This window comes from Lutjanus erythropterus, chromosome 23 (genome assembly GCF_056507025.1).
Source record: "Lutjanus erythropterus isolate fLutEry1 chromosome 23, fLutEry1.hap2, whole genome shotgun sequence".
Lineage (NCBI taxonomy): Eukaryota > Metazoa > Chordata > Actinopteri > Lutjaniformes > Lutjanidae > Lutjanus > Lutjanus erythropterus.
The window spans coordinates 27,318,071-27,343,242 of NC_139339.1; the positions used below are offsets into that span (position 1 = coordinate 27,318,071).

A 25,172-nucleotide genomic window follows, 5' to 3' on the forward strand; every position below is an offset into this window, starting at 1 on the left:
GCTTTATCAAATTTCTCTTGGTAGCAGGGGTCGCGTTAACCGAATATTTTCCGTCATTGACCGGTTTTTTAAAACGGTGACGGAAAAATCTGAAGGTCATCTGTCATTTTGACAGGTTGCAATTCACATGCCTGACCACTTGGTGGTGATGAACTGCGCCTCGCAGAGTAGACGAGATCAGGCGGAGGATCAGGAGGTGGAGACAAAAAGCTGCAGTCAAGTCGGACAGTTTTCAACAGACTTACGAGAGACTAGAGGAGGAGACACAAACATCCTGTTAGATCACCTGTAGGTTACCTGTAGTCTGCAGATCATGATCATAGCTGAAGAAATAAAGTGCGTTCTTGATCGTTGATTGAAGTTAAAATAGAAGAGATCCTACTGTTCTTTTGATAAATCATATATATAACCTTTATTATTATCAGACACAAAATATCTGCTTGCTGACAGATTAAAACTTCATTGCACAACAGAAGACCGATATGTCCAGCATTAAATATTACAATTACACAGAAAATTAGTATTTTATACAACACATGGTGTTTGTTGTCAAAATTAGGAGCCAATCAGCTTGTCAATCAGGTGACAGCCAGGCGTTTGCAGTTGGTGGAGAGCAGCTGCGGCATCTGGCTCTACAAACTGCGGCCGCCTCGATCTCGTGAGGTTATCGTTGCCCACATGTGCATGACATCAGTGCAAGTCGGGATCAAGTCGGACACAAATCTAACCGGCATGCACTGTGCGGCCATCACCGCTGATCAATTCTGTGCAGGCCTGGATCATCTCGAACGCACCTAGTGTCACAGCAGCTGAGTGTCAGCAGCTGAAGTTTCTTCAAAAAGTCCAATAACGATGATGGTGTTGATAAAAGAGGTACGGTGTGGATTCTCTGTTCAGCTTGTTTGGACTGAATATTAATTAAAAATGAATGAAAATTAAATGCTATTGAATATGTAATATTATCATTTTAAAAATTAAAGTGACGGGTAAAAATAGTTTATGACGGGATTTTAATGACCCTGTCAGTCAAAATGACAGACAACGAAAAAGTCTAGCGCAACCTCTGCTTGGTAGATGTTTGTCCTCCAAGTGCAAAAGATTCAAGCACTGGCGTGGGAAAAAGTTCTGTCCTCTACCAGTCCAAAAAAAAAAAAGGGACTGTTGGAACAGGAAATCTTCAGCATTTATTCTGTCTGAGCAGCTTCTCTATATTTTACCACAGTATGCCAGCCTACTTCTCACTTCTACATTGATTTGACTTGTAATATAAGGCATTAGCACTTACTTCCATACTCCACCTGTACTAACACCATCCTTCTCCCTCCTCTTACATTTATAGCACAGTGTGTATTGCTGCTCTCCACTGTCATTGTTATGTCAGTCATAGTAGCAGCAAGTCTTAAACAAGTAAATAATTCTCACAAATCAATTTTTCCATAAGTCTTGACCGCTTAAATCTGCCAGTACAATATCTCATATTTCCAGTGACAAAACAAGAACGTGAAGAAACAGATATGAAGCCTGAGGGCCTGAGGACATATCAGTACTTCAAATGTTATATTTGACTATGTAATATTTGATTTATTTCATTTAATTGTTAGGCTATTCTCTTCTAATTCTAATTTCTAATTTTCATTTTCTGTAATGAAAGGTTTACTGTCCTGTAAACACTAAATTAGTTACCCAATCAGATTTTTTTCTTTTTGTCTCTAGGCAGAGAAAGGTTAGAGCTGGCTTACTCACAGACACTTGAATTTTCTTTTATAAAGCTACTTCCAACAGTGCAGGACAGCAGACAGAGCTGTTTGTAACAGAAATAATAGAACTGAAGATCTATGCTCCATGTAACTGTGCATGTGTGGGACTGAAACAGAGAAATAAAAATGGTAAAAAGAAACTCAGAATGATTGATATAGATTATTACAGCTCTTGATATCAAAATAGCAAAAACTGAATTAAAGCTGCAAGCAGCGTTGGATGGGACCTTGCATCCCTGCGCCCCTCAGGGCAATCTGCATCCGTGACCATGTTGCCATATGACAACTGGTTGATGAGGAGCTAAATTGTCACGTGCTTCAAATACTGCGGGAGGGAATGCAATGTCACTTCCTGTCTCCACTAAAGAGTGTGTTGTCAGCATAATTCATCAAGAGAGCTCATTTCATTGCTTATATAAATAAAGGAAATCAGTATTGCTGGTGCGGGTTGTGAGTTGTAACAGGTACAGAGAGAAGATGAAATGGTGAATCATTTTGTCAGTTAATCAAAATGCAAAGAAACGTAGCAAAATCCAACAAAAACTGCAAGAAAAATTACTATCATTTCAAAATATGACAGAAAAAATGACTATTGTTTCAAAATATGACAACAAGCTACAATGTGACAGAAATGTGATTTACATCCAAAATCATTATGCCAGTCTTATTTTATTCAAACAGTTTAAATTTATAGGGATACTGCAAATTAACAAATAGTTCTGTAAATGTGCCAGTGTGCCAGTTTGTTAACTGGTGTGATGACAGATACAAAGACACTAAGGGCCTTATTTTACAGCACTCTAAAGCACATGGTTCAAAGCACAAGGTGCAGGGGTTTTAACTTATTCAAGGCATGTCCAAATTAATTAAGGTTAACAGGTGGTACTATTAGTAGATCAGCAGATGAAGACCAAAGTGGTCGAGGTGGAGTGTAGGTGTGTAAGAGTTCTGTGAGGTAGATGGGTGACAGGTTATGAAGGGCTTTAAAGGTTAGCAGAAGGATTTTGAAGTTGATATGTTGTGATACAGGGAGCCAGTGTAACTGAATAAGCAGAAGAGTGACATGTTCAGTGGATTTTGTGCGGGTAATGATCCGTGCTGCAGAGTTTTGGATGAGTTGAAGTCGGTGGATGAGTTTATTAGGGATACCAGTTAGGATTGCGTTGCAGTAGTCCATGCGTGAGGTGACCAGGACATTGACATGATTTCAGTAGAGTGCTGTGTTAAGGCAGGGTGTAGTCTGGAGATGTTTCGTAGATGAAAAAAGGCAGTTTGTGATACACTGTTTATATGGCTGGAGAAGGAGAGGGTACTGTCCATGATAACACCAAGACTCTTGTGTGGAGATGGGTATGGGGGCATCAGCTATGGAAAGTGAGTGGATGTTTACTTTTGAGAGTGTGGATTTGGAACCAATGAGGAGCAGCTCAGTTTTCTTACTGTTGAATTTTAAGTAGTTGATTGTCATCCATGTCTGGAGGTCCTTGAAGCAGGCAATGAGTGTACTAGGGGGGAAAGTAGAGGTGGGGTTGGTGGTTATGTAGAGCTGTGTGTCATCAGCGTAGGAATGAAAATGAATACCATAATGCCGGAAGATATTGCCAAGAGGGAGGAGGTAGATGATGAACAGGAGGGGCCCCAATACAGAACCTTGTGGAACTCCGTGATGGACTGTGGTGCTTTCTGATTTATAGTTCTGAATTTGTACAAATTGCGATCTGTCAGAAAGGTAGGATGTAAACCATTTCAACACAGTGCCCTTGATTCCAATACTGGCAAGACGGCCCATGAGGAGTTGATGGGATATTGTATCAAAGGCAGCAGTGAGGTCTAGAAGGATGAGGAGAGAGAGCTGACCAGAGTCAACCAGGGCGGTTTCTGTGCTGTGTTTGGTGCGGAAGCCTGATTGGAACTGTTCAAAGAGGTTATTGTTTTCATGGTAGCTTTGAAGTTGGAGTGTAACTACTTTCTCAATGATTTTGGACATAAATGGAAGATTAGATATGGGCCGGTAGTTGTTCAGATCTGTGGAGTCCAGGTTTTTTCAGTGTTGGTTTGATTAAGGCAGCTTTCAGAGAGGGAGGAACTGTACCAGTGGACAAAGAGGAGCTGATGATGGGGGTTATCAGAGAGATGATGGAGGGCAGACATGCTTTAACAAAGGTTGTGGGCATTGGATCCAGTTGGCATGTGGAATTATTGGACTGGGTTATGAGTCTAAGGATGTGATTTTCTGTTGGCAGCATGAACTCACATAGGGCAGTTGATGGAGGCAGTTCAGGGGCTCTTGCAGACGGCAGATCAGTGGACATTGTGTTTTCAGAGGTCAGTTGCTCATGAATTCTGGTGATTTTGGAGTTGAAGAACTGCAGAAAAGTGGATTAGAAAAGTAGTTCATTGGAGAGGTTCTGGTTTCCAGAGGGTTGAGCAGACGTTTCACTGTGGAGAAGATGGTTTTGGTATTTCTGTTGCCTGTATTGATGATTTTTGTATAATAAGAAGTTTTGAGAGTGCATTTTTGTAATGGAGTGTTTGATCAAGATACATTTGTTTATGAATTCACCTTTGCCGTCTTGCACCATGGCCACAGAGGGTGGGATACACCTTATCAGCTGCGCACAAGTACCTTGATTAATTCATGGGTGTGTTTTGGGTGTAACACGCAAAAACCATTCAAGAAAGTTTCATCACCTTAAAAAGCAGGCACACCCAGAGTGCAGGCATTAGCTGCATGATGGCAGAATTACCGTGAGCAAACAACAAGAAAAGATTTTCAAGTCAAAATCTTCTGGTTTGAGAAGTGAAAGCACGATAGTGTGCAGTTTAAGTTTGAGGGAAATCACGTGCAACTACCCACAGCTTATTATCCAACCAGCATCAGGCTCTGACAGAAGCACACTTACCTTTTTCTCCCCAGGTCAGGCCGGTCTCATGGTCAGATGTAACGTCTTCTTCATTTTGTATGTTATAGATCATAATTGTTTAATCCTTGATCTTCTGGATCCCAATAAAGTACAGCTGCTCCAGCTGTCATGTGACTGATCTGTTAAAGATGATCTGACAGCTGTGATACCATCCTGTGTGCACGTTGAAGGTCTACTGAGATTTTTTAGACTTTATAATTATAATTCCATATTCCTTATTAATGAGAATAATTTTAGACACACGCAAACTATTTATTTCAATATTTACACTGTATTGCAGACAGAAAATGTGTTCAAAGGATACTTTATTATTCCACACTCTTGTGTAGGGAAAAAATGCCTAACAAAAATGAAAGCTTTTTTTGTGATTGTGGAGGTGTGTGTGCGTCTCAGACAAACATGTCCTTTGCTATCCTGTGCAGACAGACTCACTGCACCACAGACTTTACACTTCAACCAGATCTTAGCAGTTCCGTGGCACAAGTGGTTTTGACTAAAATGATCCGTGCACAAGATACCAAACACACTTGGCCACACCTTCACTTTGAGACCATCAGCCAGTAGGCACACAGACAGTTCACTTGCTATCTCACAAACATGGTGAAAATGACAACTACAGTGTAAGATAGCAATGAACTTGTGTCATCTGCTGTGCGCCTGGTGTAAGACAGAAACAATAAAATGCATTAAAACAGGAACAGCAATAATATACACATTGCAGAGCAGGCTTCACATGAAGTATTTTAAAACAAGGATAATAATACATAAAGCATGCAGCAGGCAATTTGAGTAAATTACAAAGTATAGTCACACACTTGATGATTTTAAATTGATTTTAAATGAACAATACGTGTCACAGTCTCTGATGAGTGATGGCGGTCCTCCTCATTGGTACTGTACAGTCCTCTGTCTGAGACAGTCACAAATGTCATGGTTGTCCGTCTTCCTGTGAGCATCATGGGAACCTGGTGGTAATGCTGACCGTACAGGTTTCAGTGCTGGACAGTTCCTCATATGGCAGAAATTTGAGAGGTTGTCAGCAAAATATTTGAAATCAGATACCTATGTCAGCCTTATCCCCCAACACAAACATTAAATGAACAACATACAAAGTGTTTTCTTTATGTTGAAGTGAAGAGGAAATCCGACTGTTTAATTAAAACACAGCTATCACTGCTGTCAGCTCACATGCAGTCTGCTGTTTGGTTGTTTCAGGTACATAAATGACAGTATCATCTGCATAGAACTGGATCTCAACCTTGTGGCAAACAGTGGGTCTACGGGTTCTGTTTCAAAATAAATGACAATAATGTGGTCTTCTTAATTTTTTGGTTTTCCCTGCCGGACCAAAAACGTACTGAACCATGACACACAAGCTGAATTTTGTATAGGTTACAGTTACACACCTACTGGCTACATTACTCTGACATTTATTGTGGATGGTAATGAATATTGATATATTCAGGTGCAATAAGTTGTTGTAAATACAGTTTCAGTAATTCTTCAGTACACACACATCACAACAACACATTGGTTTTAACTGCATCACCAAAATCACAATATTTTTAATCATCGGTAGCATTTGTTTGACTCCACTGTGAAACTTTAAAGTTGGATTAACTTAACTATTGATCCAAGTCCAAGTGGACAGTTTTTTTCCACCAAAATGTGAATGACAGACATCTTTCAACATACAGTCATGTATGTTCAAAAAAGAACTCATTGCTGATCGGTCCAGTACGATTCAGGATTAGCTCTGCACAAGACGTAGGTCACGCACACACATACTCAAACAGGGGAAGTGATCACATGATTATCATTATCATTAGTTTTGTCGCTCATCATTCATTGTTTCTTCTCTCGTTCTCATCCATCAAGTAAAAATATGAGAGTGAAATTTTATGCCAGGTGTCAAAAATGTCATCTATCTCATTATTGCCATTGAGATTTTCATCAGGATGGCCAGTGGCATTACCGTCAGGATTGCCATTTGGAATTTCATCGGGATGGACAATGGGATTACCGTCAGGATTGCCATTGGGAATTTCATCGGGATGGACAATGGCATTACCGTCAAGATTGCCATTGGGAATTTCATCGGGATGGACAATGGGATTACCGTCAGGATTGCCATTGGGAATTTCATCGGGATGGACAATGGCATTACCGTCAAGATTGCCATTGAGAATTTCATCGGGATGGACAATGGGATCGGGATGGCCAATGGCATTACCGTCAGGATTGCCATTGGCATTGCCACTGAGATTTTCATTATGATGGCTAATGGGATTATCATCAGCATTGCCATTGGGAATTTCATTGGGATGGCCAATGGCATTACCGTCAGGATTGCCATTGGGAATTTCATCGGGATGGCCAATGGCATTACCGTCAGGATTGCCATTGGGAATTTCATCGGGATGGACAATGGGATTACCGTCAGGATTGCCATTGGGAATTTCATCGGGATGGCCAATGGCATTACCGTCAGGATTGCCATTGGGAATTTCATCGGGATGGCCAATGGCATTACCGTCAGGATTGCCATTGGCATTGCCACTGAGATTTTCATTTTGATGGCTAATGGGATTATCCTCAGCATTGCCATTGGGAATTTCATTGGGATGGCCAATGGCATTACCGTCAGGATTGCCATTGGGAATTTCATCGGGATGGACAATGGGATTACCGTCAGGATTGCCATTGGGAATTTCATCGGGATGACCAATGGCATTACCGTCAGGATTGCCATTGGGAATTTCATCGGGATGGATAATGGGATTACCGTCAGGATTGCCATTGGGAATTTCATCAGGATGGCCAATGGCATTACCGTCAGGATTGCCATTGGCATTGCCACTGAGATTTTCATTTTGATGGCTAATGGGATTACCGTCAGCATTGCCATTGGGAATTTCATCGGGATGGCCAATGGCATTACCGTCAGGATTGCCATTGGGAATTTCATCGGGATGGACAATGACATTACCGTCAGGATTGTCATTGGGAATTTCATCGGGATGGCCAATGACATTACCGTCAGGATTGCCACTGAGATTTTCATCGGGATGGCCGATCGGATTACCATCAGGGTTGCCACTGGCATTGCCGTTGGGACTGATATTGGCATCACCTGCATTTGCACTGGGATTACCACTGTTATTTGTGACATTACTGCCATCCTGGTTTTGTCCTGGCAGCTCGTGATTTCGAATAATTTCAAGATGTTTTTTACAGATTTGTTTTGCTTTCTCTTCTGCAATTTTTTTCAGCTGCTCCTTGAAATGGGAGTTGACTGCTTCTGAGAGAAGATCCTCATAAACCCATCTGTAATACGGAGGGCACAGCAGGTCCCATGGCTTACAGCACCTTCTGTATCTTCTCCCTCTTTTACAGAATACACAAAGACATTCAGGCAAGTTCCACAGGAGAAAGGCTCCACAGATTACAGCAAAACCAATGTTCTGAAAAAGAAACAAAGGTGAAATTTCAGACTTCTTCACCTACATATTTAATAGAATGCACTACTGCATCAACTGATGATTCTAAGGACATGTTCAGCATTTTAGTTATATACAATATATACAGACAATTATATACAGACATTGTTTTTACTGCCAATGATGCATTTGAAGATGGACTTGGCAGGAGACAGAAACAGATGTGGAAGCCTGGTCTGTCTTAATGATGCAAGTATTTTGTTGTGTTTCTATGGTTTGATTTGCAGTGACAATGTCAGCAATATCATTTTTCAATCAGTTTTTCATAATCAATGGTCACTTTCCATTGTTTGCATGTAAAATGTTTAACTACAAAGTAATTAGTAACTACAACTGTGAAAGATTTAAAGTAAAGAACTAAAAAAGGATTATTACGTAAGATGTTGTGGTATTTTTCACATACATATGCATTTATAAGACAACAGAATTGGGTTTCAGGCATCAGGGCCACGTGAGGAATTATAGAATGCAGAAATTATAAAATATAGTTGGGGACTATTATTATTATAGTACAAATTATTAAATATTCTTGTAGTATTACTGTTTAGTTATATTATGACTTTGTCTTGTTTTATCTTCTTTACATAAGAAATTATGACTTTAACTTTTAAGTAACACTTTTTTTCTTAAAATTACAACCTCATAATAATATTTTTGTAAAACACACTTTATTTTGTCTTTATTTTGATTACTACTTGTAATACAGTGCTTTCTTTTTAATATTTGACTTAATATTTTCTCTTTTTTCATTGTTACTTTATTCAATAAAATATACATATCAACAGTTAAATAAAATTATCTAAATAAGTGAATAAAATATAAACATATACATAAACAACAAATACTTTCACATAACTTGACAACTTTTCTATCATAATAAATAAATATATATGTATAATACTAATAATAATAATAATAATAATAATAATATATAAATTATTGTCTTTTGTTCTTAAAATTACAACCTCATAATAATATTTTTTGTAAAACACACTTTATTTTGTCTTTAGGTGAAGCAGCCTTTAGTTTCTCTGCTCCCCACCTGTGGAACAAACTTCCAGAACACCTGAGGCCAGCTGTGTGTGTGTGTGTGTGTGTGTGTGTATTTTTAAAATACCTGGTTATACAGATGTAAAGAAAGGGAAGTGCTCCAGCTCTCCCAAGATATTTTTTACATCATGTTTCTGTGTTTTGCATGTAAAATGTTAAACTACAAAGTAACTAGTAACTACAACTGTGAAAGATTTATAATAAAGAACTAAAAAAGGATTATTTAGTAAGATGTTGTGGTATTTTTCACATACATATGCATTTATAAGACAACAGAATCAGGCTTCATTTTTCATAATGTTAATGATAGAACCAGTTCAATGTTTTAAAAGTCACAGATACCAAAGTCTGGGATTATTTTGTTGGGTTTTTTCATTTTTCCCTTTTTAGATTTCTTGCTTTATTTGAAATAATTATATTTTACTGATCACATCCTTTTTCATAAAGGCATAAATTCAAAACAACTACAGTCCAAATACAAGTCTCTTCACCACCAAAAACATATTTTAGATAAAAACGTAGGGAACTATTCTTGTACTACCATAACTTTATTCTCATAATATCATGACTCCAAATATTGTGAATATTATAAATATTTTTTTCTTGTAAAATTATGACTTTATCTTTAAATATAATATTAATTCAATATATTTGAATAATTTACAGCTTGGCATCAGGGCCACGTGAGGAATTATAGAATGAAGAAATGATAAAATATACTTGGTAGTTAGTTAACTCATCCTATTATTATTGTTGTTGTTGTTGTTGTTGTTGTTGTTATTATTATTTAAATTATTGTTCAAATTATTAAATGTTCTTGCAGTATTACTGTTTAGTAAAGTTATGACTTTGTCTTGTTTTATTTCCTTTACATAACAAATTATGACTTTAACTTGTAACACTGTTTTCTTAAAATTACAACCTCATATTCTGTTAATACTTTTTGATTACTACTTGTAATATGATGCTTTCTTGTTAATATTTGACTTACTTGTAATCTTGCAATATTTTCGTATATTTAATTATTATTATATTTAATAAAATATTAATAATATTAACAGTTCAATAAAAATATCTAAATAAGTAAATAAAATACAAACATATACAATATAAAAAAATACTTTCACTTTTTTTTTATCATAATACATAAATATATCATAAATTCACTCTTGACCAGAAGCAAATTTTGTGTATAAATAATATTATTAACAATAATAATAAAAATTCAAAATGTATAGTGATACATTGGTACTTTCTTTAACTGAACATTGAGTTTGTTTGTGTGTTTTTACTTACAAGTGATTCACTCTTATATTTTGATTTGTTGAGCCTCTCCTCGTAGGTCAGATTCTCCTTGCAAGGAAGTCCAGTCTCTGAGCTGTTGTTGAGGTTTGTCTTCAGGCAGAAGTACCAGTCTCCATCGAGCAGAACAGTGGACACCCAGACAGCACCCAGACACAAATATTTGAAGATAAACTTCAAAATAAAGCTGCAGATATGGCTGCAACAACGATTACAGCAGGAGCAAAATGACTTTTGGTAAAAAGACTTGGTCAGAATGACAATCCAGGTTAGGATAAATGGAGGGGCTGCCAGGAACAAACCATCAGTAAACTCTAGACCTGCTGTGCATGAGCAAACAAAGTCCAGATCAAATACGCGCTGAAGAATGAAGAAGCAGACGATGAGCAGGAACAAACTTGCAGCTTTTGACAGGAGTGCCAAAAATTTTGGGGGAACATCACCAAGGTGGACCATGATGGATGCAAGAACTGAGAAATATTGAGTAAAAAAATCTGGTTCTCTACGCGGTTGAGGAGAGGTTGTGTCGCAGTTCAGTTGTCTTCTGATGCTTTACCTAACCCCTCTTGCCCACATAGCAGACAAGTCTGGGCCAGATCTGGTGTCAAGCGTCTGCATTGCTGGCATGGCAAGTGGTATGTCAACTGGATGTGGGCCAGGTCTGGCAATGACTATACTACTGTTCTGTAGTACTGTTTACATGATGGCATGCCACGTGGCCCGATTGTGGTTTGGTTTATGTGGCCCAGATCTGTCTCATATGAACATGTTTGCATGTGTTCTCTTAAGTGTGAACCACAAAGAATTTTTAAGTCTTACCTTTAAAATGTTTTTCTACCTTTACTGGTGTCTCACACCCCACCACCCCACTCATAATTCAATTTAATGCCTCCAAACTCATAGAAACATCCACATCACATCCACCAACACTGACAGAAAACCTTTATTCGTCAGAATTGAATGAGTAATAATTAAAACAGACGGCCCTGGCCTTACCTGTTATTGAGTTACAGGACAATTTGCGTTTTTCTGTTTTGTTTTGTTTGTTTTTTTTATTAAATTGGTACGTTCAAGATGAACGCTTGTAGTCGGTGGAAAGCCCCCTGCGGCACCTGGCTCTACAAACTGCAGTCGCCTCGATCTCATGAGTTTACTGTTGCCCACGTGTGCATGACATCAGAGCAAGTTAGGATCAAGTTGGACACAGATTTAACTGGCATGCATTGTGCAGCAATCACCACTGATTGATTCTGCGCAGGCCTGGCTCATCTCGAACACACCTAATGTCTCACTATCCTGAAGACTGTCCGCTGACGCCTCCCTGACAACCATTCAATAAAGCTACATGGCCATCCACCTGACAACCAACCAACCAATCTTGTCCTTCGCTCCTATTGGCCATCCCACAACATGTGACCCCGTTTCCTATGCTCTCATTGGCTCTAGCTACTTCCTGTTGTTAAGAGCGCGAACAGAACAGAACCGATGCACTGTTTTGAGCAGAGAGAGAAGAACAGAAGTTTCAAATGGCTCTTAATACACACAGTATTCGGACAGAGTCAGAACATTATAAATGAATGAATTCTGCAAAAATTTAACTGCTTTCTGAGTGTTTTCTTAGTGTTAGACTAGTCAGCTAGTCTAAATTAAAATTTGCGTTTAATCGACAGTGAAATTAGTCGCCAGGAACATCCCTAGAAAAAACAATATTGGTCTAGTTACCAGGTTATAGAAAGGAGTGAAGCTAACTCAATGGGCTAGTTGCATGGGATGTGGAGATATAACTACGAGGCTAAGTAGATAACCTAAGCTGTGGGTCAACGGAGAAGAATGTGGCCACCAAACAAAGTGGAATTTGTTAAGGCCACAAAAAGCCAAGAACAACCTGGAGCAGGCTGGAAACCATATACGGTCCGAGTTATATTCACATCAAGTAAGTACAGTTGTGTGGAATCTGGTACATGTTGAGACTAATCTTTGGTGAATGTGTAAATAGGCATAAGTCATCACAAACAAATGTAAATGCACAATTTCTATGGAAAGAAACTACAGTCACATTATTGAAATGTATCCAGTCAGGTTTGAGCTTTCTCATGTGAATAACAAAAAATGAGCCATTAAGTACTTGTTATTTTGTAGATGATTACAATGAGGCAAAACTAAAGCTTCCAGAAGCCGTTGAACACACTGACCTTGGGACAGATGGGGAGGATTCTCCAATTAAACACAAAAGGCGTAGAATGTAAGTTGTTATGTTTTATTTTTACATACCTATATTTATGTGCATTTTCAATTATAATAACATCAAGTATTTAATTAGACCAAAGAAAATCCTCTTCCCTGGTGAAGATGAAGATGAGGTGGTACATGTCTGTCCAAAAGCTAAGCCATGGAAGAAGTAATTGTTCATTTGAGTTTAATCTTCTCCTATTGGTATGTAAAATGTTGATACAATATTTGGTTTGCTGTGTCATTGCAGACCAGCTGAACTGCCTAGTGCACCAAAGATTCTTCATGCATTTGGCTCCAATCCCCAAGGGAATGATTCTGGGGAGGAAGCTGTCTTCTCTGAAATCTATAGTTGAAGAAGAGATGGGTGTTGAACCAAATCTGCTGCCATTAGCTGATCACCAGTCTGTGAAAACCTGGAGGAGCAGCTCAGAAATAGTCCTGACCTCAGAAACCAACTGGTAAGAATGTCAGTTCAACTTCAGGAGAAAAAAATTGTTCATTTACTTTACAAATTATTACTTACTTCTCAGAGGAGGACATGGGCATGTTGTACTGCTGATCAACTAACAAAGAAATATCAATTCACACACTGGCTCTTAAAGATGGGGGAGACGTTAAGGAGTGTGTAAAGAGAGTCATGGGTGCAACCATAACACATTCTCTGGCCAAGAACATCAACATGCAAGGTATAACTGGGAAGATTGGCTTCCAGCACCTGCAGATAAAATATGTTGTGATTGGTAAGTTTGTCTTGAGACTTACTGACTCTCTCACTGACTCACTTTGACTATGCATTTATTTATGGCTGGATTTACACTGCAGATTTTTGAACAATTTTGTGTGTGTGTGTGTGTGTGTGTGCGTGTGTGTGTGTGTTTTAGTAGCTGTGTGACGTAACCGTCTGACTTCTGATGCCACGGACCAAGAAATTGAGGCCTGGATTACAAAATGGCTTCAAAATGCACCAGATAGAAATGATGGGCAAAGTGAAAGAATGAGAAGAAAGGAGCAGTGATGCATTTATGAATGCTGAAAGTCAATGCCAAACTGTTCACTGATGGTGCTGCTGTTTGAACAAATGTTGCTGTTGCCCTCTTAAATCTGATGCATTGTTTTAGTGTTTTTATTCCACAAATTTCAGTGTTTGAACTGTTGAGGACTGATAGTGTGCCAATGAAAAATGTGTTTGTCACTCTAGCACTATTTATGCTCCAGTCATGTTTCACTTTACAGTTAAATGTTTTTAGAATTTGATGTTTGGCTGGTAATTGATTTTGATTGATTTTCATTTCATATATATAGTTATCTAATATATATTGTTATTTAGAATAATTTATTCAATTCAAAATAAATGTTATTTGTATAACTGTATCACCGTTGTTGAGGCATTTTTAATCTGGGCCAAATACGGCACATGTCGTTATTACATCCTTTCTTATATCTCAGAATATTAGAGTATTGCTTCATTGTTTTTTCTTGGGGGAGAACTTTAGGGAAACATGAAATGTAATATTTTCTTCAGTAATTTTCAGCACAATCACAAATATAAATTAGAAATTTATAAAGTACTAAAACACAATCCCCAGTAATTAGTCAGTTAATTGATTTTTAAATAAAATATTTAATCAATCATCAGTCCGTTGAGATTCACCTCAAGTACTGTACCTCCCAGAGGCAAATTTACTTTTTAATCCGCAAAGGCTGTTTTCTGACATTGTAGAGATATGTCTCTCACAGGACAGTGATGCTACAAACATTAGATGGTCTTATAGACCATGATGCATTGCTGTAGATTAAACCAGCCAACAGAGGTCTATAAAGTAGTTAAAATGAGCTCAACCTTAAACACCTACAGCAGTAAACAGCAGTAACATTAATACAATAATACTAATCACATTTTACTGCAACATGAATACTCCTAACTCTAAGTACATTTAACTGATAATATGTCCACACTTTAACTTCTGTAAGGTTTTGTGAATGCAGGACTTTTACTTGTAGTGAAATATTTTTACAGGGTGTTGTACTTTTGCACCAGTAAAGGGTCTGAATACTTTTTACACTCCTCAGAGGAGTAACATCATGTCCATATATTGTCTGGACAGACAGACAGGTCTCCACAGAGGCTGCTGCAGGAAAGTGTGCATGCGTTTATGAACACATGTTCACATGTGACGTGATTATCTTTTCTGACCGTGTACAGGAGGAATCACAAGTTTACCTGATTACTATTCACTCTGTTCACTCTCAAGATATTATTCTCTCTTTAGTTCTGCTTCATCCTCTCATCAAAGTTGTAAACATGGACACCTGCTTTGACACAAGGGGGAGGTAACATAGCGTTATGTGCATATAGGGCCAACTGGCTCTGCTGCCTATACACTATTTCATTTTTCTAGTGACAAAATATAGTATACATGTGTGCAAAATATGTGTAGCTACAGCAGGCTATGGTGACAAATTAGTCTCAATACTAGTGACAAATGAGTGTTTAATTTTCCACAATTTAATAACAAGACTTAATGCCTTTGCACACCAGAGATCTTTTTATTGTGCAATTAATTTGCACAATATTTTCTAACCTGTGCCAATTCAATGCAAGCTTTCATATCAAGGGCAACATTCTTCTGACTGTTATTGCGACTTTTATGTTTTCAGACCAAAGTTGACTATACCAAAATTTTACACTGACATGTACACATCTGGCCAATCAAATGGCATGTCATTGATGATGTCACATTCAAAATATTCAATAAAGTGGATCATTTGTTTCAAAGAACTCACAGAAGTAGGTTAGAGGTCTATAGAGGCAATTCAAATATGGTGTGTGGAGAGGACAACAGACAATGAGCTTCAATTTTGACGATGGAGTGTAAATCATGTCTGCAGAAAATGCACTGTGCACAGCTGGAATTGTTCATAAATCAGATGTTGCCAGATGTACAATAATTATTGGATTTGTATGTTTAATACCTGCATGATATATAATAAATAATTCCAAAAAAGGACTTTGTGTAACCTCACTGTTTAAAATATTTCTGCACAGATTTTAATTACAAATACACAAAATACTTCTGCAACCACAAAACCTTTGTACATGTGCAAATTATGCACATATCCACAAAATATTTCTACAGCTACAAACTTTTTTACACATTCACAAACCTGTACATGTGCATGAAAGTTTTTTGCACATGCACACAAAAAGTGCCATACAACTGCAGGCTGTAAAATTGTTAGTTGTTTTACAAGCTCAGAATCTTTATGATTTGTCTCCATGCCTGGTAGAGCAATGACAGGGCCTGGGGCTTTTATTTTGACAAGTAAGAAAAGACAAAAAGTTACTGTCTTGTTTGGATGACAGAGCCTCCATGTACTATGGTGCACATGACATACTTCTGCCATTCAGTGTAGTATCCTGGCCCATTCCCATATTGTTTCTGTATATATGATAATATTTGTTTAAACACAATAAATGTTAAATTACATATGCCTTATGTCTTTATTCATAGAACAGCTAAAGATATGACAGGAAAGGGGCGGAGAGAGTTGGGGAATGGCGTGCAGCAAAGGGCCACAGGCAGAAGTCAAATGCCCAGCCACTGCAGAGGACTCCCAACTGAGCTACCAGGCCACCAAAATACAATAATTGCAAAGTCACAATACAATATTGTCATATTTTGCATCTGCCAACACTGAAATCAGATAATACATCTTACCTCAGATATGTGGCTCTGAGTCAAACAGCTCTCTGGTGCCTGCTGTGGCAGCAGTGCTTCAGATTGTCTGATGGACATCCTGAAATAGGTTGTGGCTGCTGTGATTCACTTTGAGCTCCTGATCTAAAGTTCTCCTCTCTTTCTCTATAGTGACTGTACCCAGGTATGTCGTTTTAACCAGGTCATCATCACCTGATGTTGATTCCATCTTTGCATTTTCTTAGAAGCTTATGAATGTTCATGAGGATGTCACCTCACTAAAATACTCACAATAATAATGCTAACATACCGATGTTAAGGAGGTATAATGTTTACCAAGGTCATCTTACTTTAGTGTGTTAGCATGCTTATTACTGCTGAACACAAGGTATAGCTGAAGCTGATGGAAATGTCATTAGCTTTGCAGGTAAAACCTGAAGATGGCACTGTTTAAAAAGTCAAAGTTAGGTGTCCACAGGGTCCATCTATTCCACGCTTCCCATTCATTGTCTACGTAAGCTCATCATACAAGGCAACTTGATTCATGAGATTACATGAGAATTCATTTCACAAGGCTTCAAGTTTGTCCATTTGTGTCTGCACCAAAAGTGGTGCAGCCAATCAGCTGAGCCAAGCAGCTTTTAAATGTAATGACAGCGAGATGCGTCCATGGAAATGATATGCCTGTTATGCACTTTTTTTTTCTGTCACAAATGACAAGAACGCACCTCAGGTGACGGCTTGTTGTGTTGAAGTTGAGGTCAAGGGTGCAAACGTGGGGCAAGTCACAGCCTCTGGAAAACCTCCCAAAAAACTGTTGCTGATCTAAAATGAAGCCAAATTCACAAACAGCATGGCTCATTTCTTAACTGAGATGTTTATAGAGACACATTTCTGTGGACTGATTTAATAATATAAGAGAGAACCAACAAGTTGTTCCAGTCTGAAATCCAGGTGCAGACAGCCCACGAGTGAGTGTTTGTCTAATCAGGTGCAGCCTGTAGGAGGGTGTGGCCTCACGAAACTTACCTTGACCATGCTGCATTTTGGGTGAAAACAAGTGCCAGCGCTAAATAGAGAAGACTACTGTCATTCACATGCATGTTAATGTAAGCATTGTAATTAGTTTACCATAACGCCACAGTGGACAGACTACTGAAACAGCAAAATGATGTCTTAAAAAGTGAGACATCAGAATCACATCACCTGGAAGATCAATAAGGTACTTGTAAATGTCAAGATATACCAGCTCAGACCACTTGGTGGAGTCGTTCTTCTACTTTGATGGAGGCAGACACACACCAGCTTCTATTTATTTAATTTTTTTCTACATAATGATGCCAATCATTGATTAGCGAAAATACAGTAGGACTGCTGGCCTGACTACCCACAGGATTTTGGCTCCTAATAGCTCAACAGTGATGCAGTTGTCTTATTTTATGCATTTAAACTGACCTCAGACCAGACCGGACCAGTCAAGTTAGAGTGGCTGTTTTCACCCCAAAATGGAGAGAAGCATGACGCAGGAGCAAAGTACCCAGATGGATTGTTCTCATCTAAACTGGGAGGCAACAGGACCCCTCGCATCCAAAATGCCCCTGTGGACATGTACGATAACTGGAAGCTCTTAAGAGTTCTTCATAAACTGTTCATGAAGGTCTGGACCAAATTTCATGGCAGTCCATGTGGTAGTTGTTTAAGTAAATTACTTAAAACCTAAAGGAAACATCAAGAATGGCCAGAGTCATTAGGAGAGAACATCTGGGAACTGTTGATGTCTTTACAAAATGTCAAAATTTCATGTTTTTTAGAAATATTTCAGTCTGGACTGAAATATTGTGTGGTGGCCATGTCCCAGTCTGATTATATCTCCTCCTGTCATTAGTCTCACCAGTTCTATGTATAGAATGACAGTTAATATGTATGAAAAAAATGTATTGGTGAGAGAAGGTTTGTTACTGGTGTGAATACATTTAGCTGCATGTTAATACTACAACAGCTGGAGCAAAAATAAATGAGTGCCAGAGAATTTCTTATGTAGAATTTGACAAACACCCAAGTGTTGTGCTCTAAAAATACTTCCATATCAAACTTCAATAATAAAAACTACGATAAAACTGAATGGTAGCCACAGAATGACTTAAACAGTAGTGGTAAAAGGACTTAGAGATCCTTTATTAAAGTAAAGCTATCAATACCACAATGGAAACTGCATTCAGAAGTTTATGTAAGTATTTTAAGTCAAATGTAGTAAAATATCAAAAATACAAGTACTCATGGATGTTTTCACATTGTCATATTACTGTTGCATTAGGACTAATGTGATAAATATATCATTCTTCCACATACTGCTGGTGTTAAAGCCTTCCAGGAATAGTTCAACATTTTTGTGAATTACACCCATGTTTAACTTTTAGTCATGCCAAGCTTGCTGTCCAACCCCCTGCCCCGCCCTCTGTCTTTATGCTAAGCTAGGCTAAACATGTCCTGACTCTATACCCTTTACTTAAAAGAATAGTTCAACATTTGGGAAAATACAGTTGCTTACCTTCTTTCCACAGTTGTCATGTTTATTAGTCTCATGTTCAGGATGACTGGTACAGAGCTGGAATCAGGATGAGGTTAGCCTAGCTTAGCAAGCAGACTGTAAGTAAAAGGAAACAGCTAGCCTGGCTGTGTCAAAGTTCAAAAATATACCCAACAACACCTCTAAAGATCACTGTTTAACAAAACAGTGTTGGAATTAGTTCTTGTTGAATGACTGTGTGCAGCTTTCTAAAGTCTGGTCCATACTATCATGCCTATGTAAGGTAAGATTTGTGCTCTATGACCACATTTGGCACCCAACGCTATAGACCCTAGTAGTGTTAGCTGGAGACAAAACAAAGGAAAAACTGAAGGTAAACATGGATTGTAGTTTACCTTCAAATACTGTGATTCTTTTCAATCTGAAAAGTTTAAAAATATTTTAAAAAATACAATTTGGCTGTCGGAGAATGAGATTAAAAGCTTCAAATGGCTCTTAATGGACTTTTTTGGACAGTATTTTGCATTATCATTTATTGGTCTACAGGTCAGCCAGTCTGCTTCAATTGGTTAGTGTGAACTTATTCAAGCAACACTCGTGGTCCTGGAGAGTGAGGGACTGTACCTGTTCAGAAGCGCTTGTATTTCCTTCAGCCATTGTTAAAAACCAAGCCAACAAAACTTGTTAGCTAGGGTTAGCTAATGTGTTTAGATAATTCTGCCTCCATCTAAGACCCACCCACAAAAATAGTTGTATGTTTACTGACAGAGAGGGGCTATATAGCTAGAGACACGTCACAGAAGTAGCCAACTAGGCTAATGAATGAATAAAATTAAAAGATTGTCCCTGAACGTAACGTAACTCTGTCCACAATAAAATGTAATTTTTACATTTCTGTTTCTGTGCAACTTAAACAAGCTTGATATAACATCTTAATCAGTGAGCCTTCAAGGTGTTGGTAATTGTGTTTTTTATACTTCAGAGAGCGTAAAGCTAGCTGTTTCCCCCTGCTTTCAGTATTTAACTAGGCTAACAATGTCTGGACTCCAGTTCTGTCCTGAACAAACAGACCTGAGATTAATACCAATCTGAACATCTCACCCTTAGAAAGAAAGCAAATAAGTAAATACAATTCTTCTCAAAGTTTGAACTACATCTTTAAGGCACAGACATGAAACCGATAGCGATCCTAAGCTCTCAGAAACTCTCAGAGAGAGCACATAAGGGGGTATTCCCAAAAATGTTGACACATTTCTGTAAAAGAATGAAAATAATGTGAAAGAAAACACAGACTCATCACTTGTCTTTACTTAAAATACAACAGATGAGGAAGGTTTGTTCATGTTCCCCCTTAGGAGGTCCAAGGCATTATGAATCAAGCCATGATAAAGCAATCACTACAAATCAAGCACAGAGAAAGATTTAATGTACAGAGAAAGGTTTGCATCACCGAGTGCATATTAAAATAAAATTTTCTTTGAAGCCTACACATTTCTAATAACACTTGCCAGTTTCAACTCTAGCAGTGCATCTTATTTATATTTTGCATGTAACGTTAGTCTTGAAATTAACTAGTTACTACAGCTGTCAGGTTAATGTGGAGTAAAAAGGACAACGTTTCTATGAAATGTAAAAGTATAAGGTCTCACAAAATGGAATTACTCACATAAAGTAAAGTACTTAAAAACTAGTATACTAAATGTACTTAGTTACTTTTTATCTCTTGGCTTAACTAACCCAAACCCACATTACTCCTTCAGAAAACAGCCATTTCAACCTCTTATTGTGTTAATCGTGCAGTTGTTAGTCTTGTCTGAGAGTAAAATATAGTCTTATTTTTAATTCTGCTCTATACTGATGCACAAACTGCTCTTCATGTCATTTGTGAAATGGTTCAGCTTTGAAGAAACATTGTCAGACCGACAGAGAGAGGCTTATCTCACATGACACTGTATGATTGTTTCTGGACATCAAGATGCGCAACAAGAACATTTGTTTTTCACTGAAGTCGATGCTACTTCACAGGAGATGGGAGCTTGTCTATTATTGCCAAAGACAACTAAAGTGCATGCTGCTTTACCTTCTAACTTAATGGCTTGTACAGGAATTCATAAAACATACGTTAATATAACACTTAACCCTATAATATTTATAGGGTTTGCAGCGCAATGTGTTAGCATTTAATTTTCTTGTATACAGAGTATACAATCATCACATTTTTCAAACAAAGTGCTATAAGTAACCAAACAAAAAACTTTCAGTCATTCAATTCAGTGTCACATTCAACCACTGATGATATCACCTTTGACTTCTGTTTGTGTGCTATGGGGCTAGTGTATAAGGAAAAAATACAAACTTTTAACTCAAAGGTAAGTTTTCAAATAAAGCTTGTGTTCCGAATAAAAACTCAAGAAATTTGCTGCCTTTTCATAAATTTTCAAGCTAATTGATAAGCTAATTGATAAAAGTTTTAAGTTTAGCAGTCGAGAAATTTGGCACTTCTTTAAAGTTCCCTCAAGCACATAATATACTCACACCCCGTGAAGAAATACTGTGGATAAAATCCAGAGTATCTACTGAACATATTGCATATTTCTGTGCTATATTTTGTGTATGTCGCAGTAAACACAGGCATCCAGCACTCTGGAAACACATCTAAAACTTCACAGCTAAAGATACTTTTCTTGATTAGCAGGATCTGGGGTTGCTGCTGGGCTCTGTAACCAATTTTCAACAATTTGGAACTGTTTCTATTAAACCTTTCATTCAGATTTTGCTCATGATCAAATACATCCTCTATGTTAACATCCCTGACTTGTACATGCTGGTGATGTGTGCCTATAAAGCCATTACAGATGATACATTATCAGACAGTAGTACCATGATTTACAAGTTGTTACTAATTGCTTTGTTAATAGTTAAGTCATCATTTACTAATGCATCATAAAGCAATAAGAATCAATTTGTACAATGGAATTATAAGGTTGTGAAATATCCCTTAGGCTTTATTATAGTCCTGTGCCTGAACCCGACAGAACAGGGAAGGGATCTGGGTGGAGGGATGGGTCAATTAAACAACAGGGCCTTCACCCAGGAGACATGGGTTCGTGTCCCACGTGAAACCAAAAGTCAAAGTTAACTAAGGTCACTTACGTTATGTGACGTACACAACGTAGACCTACTTAATTTAACCCAAACCATGATCTTTTCCTAAACCTAACCAGCTCGTTTTGTTGCCTGAATCCAACCAAACTGCAATTGTTCCCCAGTGTTACAATATCAATATCACTGGCGAACATACATAAGGTCCAGTATGCCTGTTGTGGCTATATGTCTTTTTAGGAGTCACTGGCAACCAACCTATTCAGTCATTTAGGTATGAGGACGTGTTGCAGAGGCCTAAAATAAAGCATTTAGCTGGCAAGGACCTGTGCTGCTGTGAGAGCAAAGGCAGCCATACCTATAATGTTGTATAGGTTTCAAAATCTCTGTGTGTTGAGGTTGTGTGCCAGACTTTGACACAAGTGGCTGCTGTTCGATTCACATTTCCTGCCAACAGTCAATGTGTGTTTCTTTAAACCCAATGCTCCCTAACCTTGATACAGTAGTTGCTGTCAACCCAAACCACAGTATTTCCTCACTAGGTTGTCTTTATGCCTCACCCTAACCAAAGCCTAACCACAGAGGTTGCAGATAAGGAAACATCAGATGACTCAACAGTTCTGGAACAAAGGCAAGATCAGAAAACAGTATTATGTGTTGATTTTGAAATTGTGATTTTCACAACCTTGTAACCCAAATGTTGTCCTTATTACTGACCTGTGAAGCATGAATAAATTATTATTATAAATATTAATTAAATTATTAGTCACAACATCTTTTTTTTTCCTAAACTGAATCTATGTTAACAAGAATCCCATATGTGAGAGTGGTTCTGGAAAAAGTATCATTCAAGAACTCTACTGGGCTATGTGTTTGACAATCACACAAAACCTCACTGCAGTGATGCCAAGTCCAATTCCAAACTCCAAAACACCATTTCAATCAAAATCTGGGGACTAAGCAGAAGTGCATCAGGCAGACTACCAATACTTAAGTTGGACTGAATGTGTTATGTGTAAAGTGTTTTTGATCAAATTAAAAACTGTGATCACTGAAATTCATCAAATCACATTTGTTGGATTGATCTCAATCTGCAGAACTCAGTGGCAGAAACTTTTTTCAATGCGATACCTCAGAAGTTTGTAGGAGTCCCTTCACCTTTGGCATGGGTGTTAGAGGGAATTATGGACATCTGAAAGCAGGTACACTCAGGACTTGTATGAACAATTTGGATCTTTAACAAGGCAAAGAAACACAGAAGCAAAACTTTGAGCTTCAGCCAGATTCTTTTGCATGTCAATACCAAATTGTTTGGAATGTCAAAATGCTGATAATCCACAGTAAAAGCATCCAAAAGATGCTTTCTTTCACATGTGATGATGGCTGGGTCAACTTCATAGAATTTTGCTGTTAAAAGTTGTCTTGGTGAACTTGTCTTCATTTTGTTAGATGCCAAACATCTAGACTGTTGGCGCTAAAGGAATTATTGTTAATCTGCACACACAGGTAAACTGGGCCCTCATACTTCCACTGGGCAAAATTTTATCAATATTGGAGATATGCAAACTTCCCTTGTGTCTTTTGTGTACATTCAGTAGCACGACAAATATTGTTTGGAGTGTCAAAATTCAGTTGACAAGGCATGATTAGGCCTCCCAAAGACATTTTGTTTTACATACAGTTGTTTTGGACAAAAGTCAAAACAGCTGCCAAAGTGACTGAAATTGACTGTGCCAATTAGTTGAGGTTGCCTTGACCCAAGCAAATCGACAAGTAAAAAGAAGTTTGTTGGTACACATAAAACTCCCAAGAATTGGGTCAAAACTGAATCTTAAAGATCCGACAAGCAGTTCGGGAGAAAAAACCTTGATTGCCGAGACTCAATCCTAGGTCATCAAATACTGACACTTTGGGTTGGTGGCCAGGGTTGGCCAGGCCATCAACATCACGGACAGGTATTTGACAAATGAGATTTGACAATCAACTATTTTCCTCCAGAATTGTTTCGTGCACTTCTAAGGGCTCATTATGCTTTAAACAAAGTACTAGAATCCCCTTTCTGATTCTTGGATTGTGAGGGATTGTATGATTCATTGCATCCAGATAACAGAGACATGCCAAAGACACAAATCGGAGAGACAGTGGAATGATTCCAAGAGCATGCTATGATGGCAGGCTTGTGGCCCACCTTCAAGTGTGGCCATTGGTAAAAGACCCAAACTCTCTACTATTTTACTTCATTTGAAGCAAACAGAGGCCTTCAGACGGATGAAAGTGCCAATAAGTTTCGCAATGGAAAGTGGCCAGAAAACCTGAGTCAATTACCAGATTAGTGGAGAACTGGCATGTCTCTGACTTCTTTTGCCTCCTGTGAAGCTGATAATATCAGGACTCAAGGAGGCATAGCATGCTGAAATGGTGCTAAAAGTGAAGTGGCAGCAGGGCGCATTAAGTGAACATTGAAAATAGAGTTTTATTTTAAAAAAAGGTGAGGTGATGAGTGATGGGTTGACAGGTTCTCAAGAGATGAATTCATTACTGGCCACTATTTGTTTTCTACGTACGAGGCTATCATAAGCCTTTTTGGCCATTCAAGTGTTAACATCGTCTTCACTCTGACATCATACAAGCTCCAGTGGCTTTCCAACAGAACATACAGTATTTACATGTATTCCATATTATTATGACAAGACAACAAAAAATAAGTTAATGAGTATATTAATCATAATCTGTTAAAGTATACCTTTAGTTGCAATGTGAAGGTCAGGGTTAGGGTTCTGTTAAACCTAAAAGAGGGTGTATTTGATTGTGAGGAAAATATACAACTAATTGTACATGGTTGGTTTGAAGAGGGGCTGCATATGTACATTTCTTCATCACTTCATAAAGGCTTTTATCTTTATCTTCCTAGGCATCATCTTTATACAGACGGCCGGACAGCACATGGGTTAAGATGTCATTGGGGTTTTTTGGTTGTTTTCTTGAAATCACAAGAACATTATCTCAAAATTAACAAGGTTTGTTTTTTCATGATCACAAATGACTTCTCATGATAATTAGACAAAATGGGTAAAATTCCT

At 38.0% G+C, this 25,172-nt stretch overlaps 1 protein-coding gene across 1 annotated transcript; it reads right to left on the minus strand.

The window, feature by feature from the left end:
* Positions 1-6,522: 6,522 nt before the first annotated feature.
* LOC146306295 (uncharacterized) lies at positions 6,523-10,989 on the minus strand. The gene is made up of 3 exons (XM_084711768.1): positions 10,528-10,989; positions 7,857-8,145; positions 6,523-7,814 (listed from the first exon to the last, which is right to left on the minus strand). Exons 1-3 carry the CDS (start codon positions 10,987-10,989, stop codon positions 6,523-6,525), a joined length of 2,043 nt encoding a protein of 680 aa, XP_084567894.1.
* Positions 10,990-25,172: the final 14,183 nt, after the last annotated feature.

What these genes read in the sequence shown, in the direction of transcription:
- LOC146306295 (XM_084711768.1), bottom strand. Translation starts at nt 10,989, where the DNA reads ATGGTCCACCTTGGTGATGTTCCCCCAAAATTTTTGGCACTCCTGTCA. An exon ending in AATATAAGAGTGAATCACTT is followed by an intron (nt 8,146 to 10,527) that starts GTAAGTAAAAAC and finishes TTTCTTTTTCAG; the next exon opens with AACATTGGTTTTGCTGTAAT. An exon ending in AGGACAAAACCAGGATGGCA is followed by an intron (nt 7,815 to 7,856) that starts GTAATGTCACAA and finishes GTGCAAATGCAG; the next exon opens with GTGATGCCAATATCAGTCCC.